This window comes from Somniosus microcephalus, chromosome 14, assembly GCF_052327205.1.
Source record: "Somniosus microcephalus isolate GS21.2 chromosome 14, FLI_Smic_1.0, whole genome shotgun sequence".
NCBI classification, from domain to species: domain Eukaryota; kingdom Metazoa; phylum Chordata; class Chondrichthyes; order Squaliformes; family Somniosidae; genus Somniosus; species Somniosus microcephalus.
In genome coordinates this window covers 27,463,410-27,475,887 of record NC_141000.1, presented here as the reverse complement: position 1 = coordinate 27,475,887, position 12,478 = coordinate 27,463,410, and the positions used below count along the sequence as shown (strand labels likewise).

The 12,478-nt window shown below is 50.0% G+C and overlaps 1 protein-coding gene across 1 annotated transcript in view; it reads right to left on the bottom strand.

Moving 5' to 3' along the window:
* The window catches only part of LOC147107394 (guanylate cyclase soluble subunit beta-2-like), a 78,604-nt gene that overhangs the window by 16,892 nt on the left and 49,234 nt on the right, over positions 1-12,478 (bottom strand). The window contains exons 9-11 of the mRNA XM_086007385.1: positions 11,581-11,797; positions 9,022-9,342; positions 92-240 (exon numbers count right to left, since the gene is read on the bottom strand). Of these exons, the coding sequence (XP_085863511.1) occupies positions 92-240; positions 9,022-9,342; positions 11,581-11,797 (687 nt within the window). The remainder of the gene's footprint in view (positions 1-91; positions 241-9,021; positions 9,343-11,580; positions 11,798-12,478) is intronic.

Sequence of the window (12,478 nt, the reverse complement as noted above, 5' to 3'; positions counted from 1 at the left end):
AATCAAAAACTCCAGGGTTTACAGAGACGGGGCTGGTGGTTTCCATTCTGGGACCTTCACTTTTGTTGGGTGCTAATGGCGTGCTACTCACCTTGTAAACATCATGGACTGTCGTTATGCGATCAAACCGGGAGTACATGGAGTTGAGCATGTTGACAATCTGGATAGGCTCACAGGCGGCACAGATGTTGGTAAAAGTCACTACGTCGCTGAAGAGGATGGTGCATTCTTTGAAATCTCCTGAAGCAAAGCACAGACCCATGTCACCACGTCAATCACCCCCACCTGCCCGGAGGCTGATGAGCAACTTTCATTTAAAAAATAAACACCAATTCAGGAGAAACGTCTTTACCCAGAGAGTGGTTAGAATGTGGAACTTGCTACAACATGGAGTGGTTGAGACAAATAGCATAGATGCATTTAAGAGGAAGCTAGATAAATACATGAGGGAGAAAGGTATAGAAGGATATGTTGATGGGTTTAGATGAAGAGGGGTGGGAGGAGGCTCATGTGGAGCATAAACACTGGCATGCACCAGTTGGGCGAATGGCCAGTTTTGGTGCTGTAAATACTTTGTAATACTTTGTAATCAATGGAATTTGATTTTGGATGGATTGGTGATGTTAGATTCATGCCCAGCCACAGGGAACGTTAGCATGAGGGTGGCCAATCATCCAGGATTGTCCTGGAGTCTCCAGGAATTAAGGATTAATCTCCCGGACACTGCTACAAGCAAGCCCAGGAGAAAAATTATTAAAAAACTTAGGGGGAGATATTTGGTACCTTGGTGCCTCCAGTTAGCACCTGGCGGGGGCACTAATAGGGCACTGAGGCAGTAGCGCCGCGGCGAGGTGAATCCAGCGCCCCACACCAAATTCGGCACCGCCCGTAGTGCCGCCACTACGAGTTAGCACCAGGGACATCAGCGCCAGGCAGATCGTGACATCAGTGAGTGTGCAACGCTCACTGGGCACCTGATCTGCAAAATTGATTATCGCCCCCTGCCTTAGCACCTCGCCCGGACAGCGACAGGGAGAGAAGGCGTGAAGCAGTCGGTGGCCAGCTCCAGGGGCGCTACTTAAAGGGATCATGAGGAGGAAGAGGGAGAAGAGGAAGATGAGGGGGATGAGGAGGAGGAGGAGGAACAGGAGTGAGGGAGGAGGCAGCCACTCATTCGGACTTCCGGAAGGGCGGTCCATGACCGCCTCATCAGACTGCGGCTCCAATAAATTAAACTCCAGATCCCCGTTGCGCACCACATCCCCATCATTCCATCCCTGTCGCAGGCCTTATCACAGCGCAAAGCTGAAATGAGACTTACCACAAAAGAATCCAAACTGAATTAATAAATTTATAAAAAATCAGTGAATACATATTTACAACAATATTAGCTATTTACCCTTGTGCAATCCCTTAGTGCCTCTCGTTTTCATGCCTTTGCCTACTCTAGTGCTCCTACGAAGTGTTGGCCCAGTGGCTGCAGCAGGGCTGGCGGAAGACTGCTGAGTGTCCATGCGGGAGACTTCAGATGGCCTTGCAGGACGCCCTCGACCAGCTCTGGACCTAGAAGGCCAGGCTGTAGACTGCACCACCTTAGCATTGGCAGCAGCAGTCTGGGCTGGCTGGATGACAGGCAGCGACAAGGGCAATGTCAGAGTGGCAGTGGTGGGAGCAGGAATGCTGTCATCCTGAGAGAGGACAGTGGGTTCCTGCCCTGCTGACCCACTGCCACTCCTCCAGGGCAGCACCTCAGCATCCCTAGCAATCTGTTGGAGCACAGATTGCTGGCCTGCTGCGACACCGTGAAAGCCTTGGTCAACGGTGGTAGACCCAGCCACAATGGCAGCAGTCAGAGCTTGCGTGGCATCAAGCTGAGTCTGCATGAGAGCAGTCTGAGATTGAATGACACCAACCATAGACTGCATTACAGTGCTAAGCAGTTCCGTTGCTTCTGCCTGTGCTGCAATGGAAGCTGCCAGATCGCCCATCACATGTGGCATCAGGTCTGGGTCGCCACGGTCTCTCTGGGAGTCCACCATCCTTTCCAGACTGGAAATGATGGGCTCCATGGTGTGCGCAGAGCTCTGTACAATGTTGGAGGCGGACTCCTCCACGCTCCTTACCATTGCTGTCAGGCTCTCAGGCACCCTTGCCATTGCACCTATCATCTCCGTGTGCATCCCATCACCCTTCTTCTAAAGGCCTCCCCATTAAGGTCATCATCTGAGTCCTGTGCTGCAGAACTCGCACGCGAACTCGCCCTCTGGGGAGCTGGCCCTCAAGCTACCCTTTCCCCCTGGCCTTGCTGCAGCCTGCTCGTCCCCAGTGCATCACCCTGTGCAGATCTCACTACTATACCAGCCTCTAAAGAATGCGTAGTGCCAGTATCTGAGCTGGTGCCTGCGGGTGAGACATGCAGTGACGCGGTGTGTTCTTCCTCCTCCTCTTCTCCCGCCTCGCTCTCTACGGTACCCTCAGGGATAGGCTGCTCAGGTGCTTGCTGATTATCTGAAAGCATAAAGATGCAAGAGTCGGGTTAAGGTGCGGGGAGGGGGGCAGGAACAGAGAAATGCATGGAGACAGCGTGATTAGCTGGAAACTGGGAAAGGCTTGTGGGGTGAGGGGGAAGTGGAATGTGAAGAAGGAGTAGGGATGAACATACCGTTGTTGTCCCCAAGGGAGTCAACGTCGCCGGTTGCCACGGCGCTCGCCACCTGATGCCCAATAATCTGCAGCACTCTATTCTCCAGCGCAGACAGTGGTTGGGTGTCACCTTGTCCCCCGCCTGTGCGCTCCTGCTCCCTCCTGTTGTGAGCCACCTTGGCCTGCAAGAGAAAGGAAAGTATGTGAGTGAGTGTGGAGCAATGTGTTTGTGGGATGTGCCTGCCATAGTTGAATAGCTGTCATTGTGTGCAAGGTGTGAGATGTGGGTGTGAGTGTTGGTAGGTAGAGATTGTTGGTGGGTGAGTGCTGGGGATGTGGTGCTTTGGGCAGTGTGTGCAGACTGTGGTTCAGACAGTAGCATTTGTTGAGGCATTGACTCATCCTGACCACCCAAGTGAGGTCATTAAATTTCTTCCTGCATGGTGTGTGGGTCCTGGGGACCACAGTGCTGCCGAGATCTGATGGGCAACCTCCCTCCACATGGCACGGAAGACTTGCGGCGAGTGCCTCCTGCCTCTGCTGGGTAGAGCACCGCCCTCCGTCTCTCCACAATGCCAATGAAAACCAATGCCTCCAATGCTTGGTCCGAAAATCTGCGGGCTCTCTCCCTGGACCATGGGTCTGCCACGAGTACAGCTGGTTGAATCATCCGGCTCCTTGGACTTGGCCTGCTCCTGCTTGCTGACACAGGTTCACAGCCAACAATGCTGAGAATGAGGTTCTGCAGCATCAATGAACCTCCCCTTTAAGAACTGGAAAGAGCCTGTGGCAATGATGACTTGCGATTAGACTGCACCTGATATTGGTTAGCGATTTGATTGTAACGTCACTGAGCTAGGCCGTTAGCGCTTGATTTAGCGCTTCCATCCTTTCTTTGAGCGATGACACTGAATTTTGCTTACAGCGAGATTCATTAGCGCCTGGCGCTAAATCTCAAACTTTCCCAAAGTTAGCGCCCATTCCTGGGCTATAATGAATTTCTCCCCCATAGTGTGTTATTTTCCATTTTCTTTGAACACTTTTGTTTATTAGTTATAAAGATATTGGGGATGTGAAAAAGGCTGTTTGTCAAGAATCATCCAATTGGATAATGAAGAATCTGTTCACTTTCCAATTGGTGTGGGAAAGCAGGGGATGGGCATATCAGCTGAACAATGGTAGGTCACTGTTATAATGCAGGAAACGTGGCAGCCAATTTGCACACAGCAAGATTCCACAAACAGCAATGTGAAAATGGCCAGATAATGTGTTTTAGTCAAAAATAACAACAGAAAATGCTGGAAAAACTCAGCAGGCCAGGCAACATCCGTGCAGAGAGAAATAGAGTCAACATTTCAGATCGAAACCCTTCGTCAGGATGGAGAAAAAGTACAGGAAATGAAACAGATTAAAAGGCCAGTTTGGGGGCTGGGAAATGGGGATGAGAGAACAAAAGAGAAGTGAAGAGACATTAAGAGGTATTCAAAACGAGACGAGATGGTGATAGGACTAGTAAAGAGACAAAAGACGGCCAATTAGTCATTAAGACAGAGTAATTTACCTCACTGCTGTTTGTGGGACCTGTTATGTATTGTGTGTTCTATTGTGTGTTCTCCTCCCACCTGTGGTGGCGCTGTCACAGGAGATAAATGGTTGGGTGTTCTCTGTTAAGTTTAGCTCTCTTTCTTCAGAACTTCCCAGAACTTCCTTTCCTTCCAATAAAGCACTTCATGTTTGAATCTCTGAGTTCTGAGTCCTAAATTGTGTCTAGGTAGACACAACAAGTGGCAACGAGGAGAGGATGAATCTGCGTACATTACGGGTGCAGTGAGTAAACAGAAAATTTAATTTGAAATGTGAGATGGCTACTATATTAGGAAACATCGGTGATTTCGATGAAAATGTGGAGCAATGGAGCGCATATACGGAACGTTTTGACTATTTTGTATTGGCGAATGCGGTGGCAAATGAAAAGGTCGTGCCTACCTTTTTGAGTGTAATCGGGCCAAAGACATTCAATTTACTTCGCAGCCTCGTGCAGCCAGATAAGCCAGGAACTAAAACATATAAGCAACTAGTGGAAATTCTTGGAGCACATTTTTCACCAAAACCTCTGGTTATTGCTGAGAGATTTCGATTTCACAAACGGAAACAAGAGGAGGGGGAATCAGTGACGATGTTTATTGCTGCTTTAAAAAGGTTGTCGGAACACTGCCAGTTCAAGGAGGTGCTGAATGACACCATTAGAGACAGACTTGTGTGTGGTCTGCAAAATGCAGCCACACAGAAGCGCCTTCTTACTGAGGACAACCTTACTCTCGAAAAGGCCATTGAAGTTAGTGTCTCCATGGAGATGGCGGAAAAGGAGGCTCACCAGTTGAGTTCAACAGGGAGAGTTCACAAGGTGTCGTCTGAGCCTAAAGGTGCGTGGAATGGCACATGTTACCGTTGTGGGAAAACGGGCCATCACGCTAATGACTGCTGGTGCACGGAGCTGGAATGCCAAAATTGTGGCAAAAAGGGTCACATTGAACGCGCCTGTAGAGGTAAAAAAAGAACAGACAGAGCTGGGAAGCATGGAAGCAAAATGTCTGTATTTGGACAAGAGAGGAAAAAGAGTGTTCATTCAGTGCAGTATGATGGAACAAGCAAAACAGGGGAGCGACACCTCTGAGGAGGGAGAGGTGCACATACTGACGGTTGCAGGTGATTCAAATGGCTACTGGGTGTCACCACTGGTGGAGGGACAATCAGTGCGGATGGAGGTGGACACAGGCGCGGCTGTGTCCCTTGTTTCAGACACTGTCTACAACAAAATGCTAAAGCATCTTACCCTTCAGCCAACAAACATTGTGCTAAAGACGCATACCGGCGAACCTGTGGCCATGAGAGGCGTCATTGAGGTGACAGTTAAATTGAACGGACAGACTGCAAAACTGCCACTATATGTGGTAAAGGGAAATTACCCATCGCTACTGGGACGTGCGTGGCTAGAGAAAATCACACTGGACTGGCCTGCAGTCCGCATGATGTCAAAAGAGGAGTCAGGTCTGACTGCAGTGTTAAACAAACATGCAGAACTCTTCAATGGGGAACTTGGGAGCATGAAAAAGATCAGCGTTAGACTGGACATTAAACCTGATAGCAAGCCGAAGTTTCACAAAGCCCGACCTGTACCCTATGCAATTAGGCCAAAAGTTGAGGCTAACTTGGAGGCCTTAGTCGAGAATGGAGTCCTGGAGCCTGTGAGCGTGAGCAAATGGGCCACACCCATTGTTCCTGTCCGGAAAAAGGATGGATCTGTTCGAATCTGCGGGGATTTTAAAGTGACTATTAACCCGGTGCTGTCTGCGGAACAGTACCCTCTTTTTACGGGCCTGGCCGGAGGGCAAAAGTTCAGCAAAATAGACTTATGCCAGGCTTATCTACAAATGCATGTCGATGACAAATCAAAGGAGCTGCTGACAATTGTGACACACAAGGGGCTATACAGGTACTGCCGCCTTCCGTTTGGAATTAAGTCGGCCCCTGCTCTATTCCAAAGGGCAATGGATCAGATTTTGAGTGGACTGCCAGGAGTCCAGTGCTACCTGGACGACATCCTTGCCACTGGGACAAATGAGGAGGATCATCTTCTGAACTTGGATGCGACACTACAACGACTGAAAGAGTACGGACTCAGAGTTCGTAAAGACAAATGTGAATTCTTTCAGTCTTCAGTTGAGTACCTGGGGCATGTGATTGACGCTACTGGCCTGCATAAGGCGCCGTCAAAGGTCAAGGCGATCGTGGAGGCCCCAGCACCCCAGAATGTGAGCCAGTTACGTTCATTTCTGGGGCTACTTAACTACTATGGGAAGTTTATTCCAGACTTAGCAACATTGCTGAAGCCGTTACATCAGTTGCTATGTCAAGGCAAAACATGGAAATGGACTGAACTGTGCAACGAAGCTTTCGCCCAAGCAAAGAAAGCATTGCTGAAATCGGAGGTCCTGACACACTTCGACCCAAAGCTGCCCGTGCAGCTAGCATGTGATGCATCACCATATGGTGTGGGAGCAGTCATATCCCACATCATGCCTTCGGGTGAAGAGAAACCTATCGCCTTCGCATCACGCACCTTGAACAAGGCCGAGAGTAACTATGCGCAGATCGAGCGCGAGGCCTTGGGAATCATTTTTGGAATTCGAAAATTTCATCAGTACCTGTTTGGGAGAAGGTTCACACTCCTGACGGACCACTGTCCATTGACTTCAATCTTCGGGCCCCACACCGGAATTCCGTCTCTCGCTGCAAGCAGGATGCAAAGGTGGACTTTACTGTTGTCAGGACACACATACAACATCAAATATCGCAAATCAGACTTGCACGGCAACGCAGACGGTCTCTCGAGGCTACCCTTGCTTGTTACTCCCCCAGAGCCTCGTCAGATGGACATCTTCTACTTTAGACAAGTGGAGGGAGCACCTGTCACTGCAGTTCAGGTGCGAAGGTACACCCGCAACGATCCAGTCCTGTCTGAGGTAATGGACGATGTCATTCAAGGGAGAGCTATAGGAGATTCTCCTAGTTTGAAACCTTACGTTTCAAAAAGAAATGAGCTCTCCGTCCAGGTAGGTTGTCTTCTTTGGGGATGCCGTGTCATCATTCCGCCACCTCTGAGGGAACCTATACTGCAACAACTTCATACAGGCCACAGTGGGATGGTTCGGATGAAGGAAATGGCAAGAAGCTACTTCTGGTGGCCAGGTCTCGATGGGAATATTGAGGAGAAAGCCAAAACATGTTCCCCATGTCAAAGGGTCCGGAATGTTCCACAGCTGGCAACCCTACACCCCTGGGATTGGCCTGCAGAAGTGTGGCAGCGAGTACATGTGGACTTCGCCGGTCCTTTCGAAGAGAAGATGTTTATGGTGGTTGTGGACGCTCGTAGCAAGTGGCCGGAGGTCGCTGTGATGAGGTCTACCACGGCAGAGAAAACAATTGAGAAACTTGGTGAGATGTTCAGCCGTTATGGCTCACCGGAACAACTCGTAAGTGACAACGGTCCACAATTTGTATCACAGGAGTTTGCAACCTTCCTGCATGTGAATGGTGTCCAACACATCAGGTCTGCGCCCTATCATCCCTCTACTAACGGCCAGGCAGAAAGGTTTGTGCAAACTTTGAAGCACGCCTTGAAGGCATCGCAAGGTCAGGGCTCAATCCACCAACGTCTGAACAGCTTCCTGTTGTCCTACAGGAACGAGCCGCATGCCACAACCAAAACTTCCCCCGCTTCGCTCATGATGAAGAGGCAGTTGCGGACAAGTTTTGACTTACTCAAACCTCCAAGGGCAGAACAGGTTGTCCATTGTCAACAACAAGCTCAAGTTGAAAAGAGAGAGAAAAGAGCCAAGGAGAGACGGTTTCACCCTGGAGAGCACATCCTAGCTCGAAACTACAACACTGGACCGAAATGGGTTCCTGCTACGGTGATCGCGCAGACGGGCCCTGTGTCTTACACGGTTGAGACTGCTGAGGACGTCGTCTGGAGAAGACACACAGATCAACTGTTGCTAGGAGCAGAGACAGCCACAGAGGCTCCAACGGCTGGTTGGCCTGAACTGTTTCCGGATGATACCGCAAACCAGCATCCTTTGCCACAGTGCTCTTCTCCAACACAGGAAGTCAAAGAGACTGTTCCACCTGTGCAAACTCCTGACTTTCGACTGACAAAGGCACCTTCTCCATCCAGGCCTGTGTCAATGCCTACTGCTGTGGAAGCCAGCGATGACCGCCGGTATCCTGTCAGAGAGCGGTGGCCTCCAAGACGCTTGGATCTGTAGGCTTAGTGACTTACCCACAAGACTGGGGCAGAATAAACCCCAGGGTAAAGTCAGGGGTTGAGGCAGTCTACCTCTACCCTAGGTTCATTGAGTGCATTGAAAGTAACTTACCTGTTGAGGAATACTGTGGACCTTCCATTTAAGAGGGGAGGAAATGTTATGTATTGTGTGTTCTATTGTGTGTTCTCCTCCCACCTGTGGTGGCGCTGTCACAGGAGATAAATGGTTGGGTGTTCTCTGTTAAGTTTAGCTCTCTTTCTTCAGAACTTCCCAGAACTTCCTTTCCTTCCAATAAAGCACTTCATGTTTGAATCTCTGAGTTCTGAGTCCTAAATTGTGTCTAGGTAGACACAACAGGACCTTGCTGTGCGCTAATTGGTGCCATGCTTCCTACATTACAACAGTGATTACACTTCAAAAAGTACTTAATTGGCCGTGATGTGATTTGGGACATCCTGAGACCCTGAAAGACGCTATAGAAATGCAAGTTCGATTTTGATTCATCTTCCTGCGGACCTTGCAGCGTTGAAATTGTAAGAGATAGTCCTACCTGCTTCTACCCGCTTGCCTTCCTTGAGCAGATTAGCCACATGTTTGGGGAGCATGGCATACAGCAACACCTCGGTTTTCTTCTTTTCCACCTCCAGGTTCTTGGACAGGATCCTCAGCTCCTCCTTCTTGCGTTCGAGCTGATTGGACAGCTCGATCTCAGCCAGCCTCTGCTGGTTGAGGAGGATGAGGTCTCGGGTTGTGTCGTGCTGGGCGATGTCGGCGATGTACATCCTCCTCTCCTCCAGTTCTTGGAGACAGCGCAATTGTGGCGAGCACAGGTAAATCATGCACTGGATTGATTCCATCCACAGCATCTGTCCTGAGAGAGAGAGAGAGAAAAACCCATCCTGGATCAGAGTTATACCAACTGGTAAAATAATGAAACGTTGCATGTAAAATGCAACCTGGAATCCTTGTGATGCTTTTCGCGATAGATGCTATTGCCCCAAAGTTCTATGGGTTAAGGTCCCAGTGGTTAGGCTGGGATCACGCCCTCCGGTGCCCTCCGGTGCTTACCTCACCCGAGTCAGTGAGAGGCCACCTCATTTGCATAGGACGGGTTGGCACAAGCACCACAGTGGGCACATCTCCAGTGCTTGCCTGCCCATTGCAGGGGGGTTGATCAGACCCACCCCCTCCTCCTCTCCACCACCTCACCCTGACCCCAGCTATTATTTGAACAAAATTTGGGTGGTCTTTGGGGGGTCCACGCTGCTTGCCTGCAGGGTCTACATTTTTAAAGATATATTAATTTTAGGGATGTGGGCATCGCTGGCGAGGCCGGCATGTATTGCCCTTCCCTAGTTGCCCTGAGAAGGTGGTGGCTGAGTGGCTTGCTGAGCCACACCAGAGGACAATGAAGAGTCAACCCCTCTGGTGTGGGACTGGAGTCACATGTAGGCCAGACCGGGTAAGGACAGCAGATTTCCTCCCCTCAAGGACATCAGTGAACCAGTTGGTTTTTATGACATTCCAACACCTTCATGGTCACTTTTACTGATACCAGGTTTTTATTTCCAGATTATTATTTTAATAAACTGAATTCCAATTCTCAAACTGCGATGGTAGGATTTGAACTCACGTTCTCTGGATTACAAGCCCTTGTAGAGACGGCTAAGCCTCTACTCACTCAGCATTTTAGCCCCCATTACAATTCCAGGTCCCGACTGATGAGTCGGGGCAGGAATTCCTGGCTTAGGGAGTCCCCATCGCTAGCCCCACCCCCTCCTGTCATTTGCCTTTGAAGGGATGGACTGAAGCTCCGCCCCTTGCAAGGCAAGGCCAAACTCCAGGAGGCAGAAGAGACTCGGTGTAACCAGATTGAGTCTCCGCCATCTTCCCAGGAGATTCACCAGTGTCCTGCCAGAGTTTAGCGGGAGACTGGCAGAACGATATTTGGCGAGCCTGCTACTAGCTGAAAGTTTGTATAGTATCTGAACAGGTGGACGAAGGGCTGGTCGGTACCTGTACAGGGGGGACAGAGTCTGAGCACTACTTGTACAGGTCAACTAAGGGCTGTGCACTACCTGTACAGAGGGTTGGGGGTTAAGGTTTCTGCAGTACCTGTACAGAGGGCTAAGGTTTCTGCAGTATCTGTACAAGAGGCTAAGGTTTCCGCAGTACCTGTACAAGGGGGCTAAGGTTTCTGCAGTACCTGTACAAGGGGCTAAGGTTTCTGTAGTACCTGTACAAGGGGCTAAGGTTTCTGCTGTACCCGTACAAGGGGGCTAAGGTTTCTGCAGTACCTGTACAAGGGGCTAAGGTTTCTGCAGTCCCTGTACAAGGGGCTAAGGTTTCTGCAGTACCTGTACAAGGGGCTAAGGTTTCTGCAGTACCTGTACAAGGGGCTAAGGTTTCTGCTGTACCTGTACAAGGGGGCTAAGGTTTCTGCAGTACCTGTACAAGGGGCTAAGGTTTCTGCAGTACCTGTACAAGGGGCTAAGGTTTCTGCAGTACCTGTACAAGGGGCTAAGGTTTCTGCTGTACCCGTACAAGGGGCTAAGGTTTCTGCAGTACCTGTACAAGGGGCTAAGGTTTCTGCTGTACCCGTACAAGGGGCTAAGGTTTCTGCAGTACCTGTACAAGGGGCTAAGGTTTCTGCAGTACCCATACAAGGGGCTAAGGTTTCTGCAGTACCTGTACAAGGGGCTAAGGATTCTGCTGTACCCGTACAAGGGGCTAAGGTTTCTGCAGTACCTGTACAAGGGGCTAAGGTTTCTGCAGTACCTGTACAAGGGGCTAAGGTTTCTGCAGTACCTGTACAAGGGGCTAAGGTTTCTGCTGTACCTGTACAAGGGGGCTAAGGTTTCTGCAGTACCTGTACAAGGGGCTAAGGTTTCTGCAGTACCTGTACAAGGGGCTAAGGTTTCTGCAGTACCTGTACAAGGGGCTAAGGTTTCTGCAGTACCTGTACAAGGGGCTAAGGTTTCTGCAGTACCTGTACAAGGGGCTAAGGTTTCTGCAGTACCTGTACAAGGGGCTAAGGTTTCTGCAGTACCTGTACAAGGGGCTAAGGTTTCTGCTGTACCCGTACAAGGGGCTAAGGTTTCTGCAGTACCTCGGAGTTTCAGCATCGGTTGAGTTTTCCAAGACTCCGGCATCATCTCTCGCTGCGTTTTCAATACAAACTGACTGTTGATAAATTTCCTTATGTTGGAAAGGGTAAAGGGCACTGCTGGATGGGTGAGACTGAAACATTCACCGACTCTAATGTCCATTGTTTGTAGTCCTGGCACATGCTTCTGGATATTAACTCCCGCCTGCTTCACCTTTAGCTATAGCAATGAGAAATTAACTGTAATCAGTACTTTCCGATACACAGGAAGTGTCACAGCCTTTAGTTGAGGCAATTAATCTATATATATAAATCGGTACATCTGTCTGTCTGTCTGTCTGTCTGTCATTCTGTCTGTCATCGCTGCTGCGTGCTCTGTTGGGCTATGCGCTCGAAAGTTACAGGGCATACCCTACGCGCGCGTTACCTCCAAAGAAAGCTTACGCTTTCCGAGACGGTTTTTAAGCGTATTTACGTTTCGGCCGGGCTAAATCTCGCGCCAGCGGTATCCCAAAAACCTTCAACGTTCCGCTCATTAGCATCTCATTATCCGCTCATTAGCGACAGAGTGACCTCGAGCTCGACCAATCGTACGCCGGGTTGCTGGCGTGTGCCGCCGGGCCAATCGGTGCGTGTGTGGCCGGGCTTTATCGTTCTGAACCGAGGTGAGTCGCCGCCATCTTGATTCCAAACTTTTCCTTTCTTTTTCCCGCTTTCTGCGTCTTTAAAAAAAACATTGCTTTTAAAACACATAGGCCTAGAAATTGAGTTGGGCGCCGCGCCAGGGCTTTAGCGCCGGAAATTTTGCGCCGGCGCTAAGTCCCGCTGCGCGTGCCAAAAATTCAGTAGCGCCGCGCCCAGACGGCTGCGGGCGCTACTGGAGGGTGTCAGCGCCTCCCAA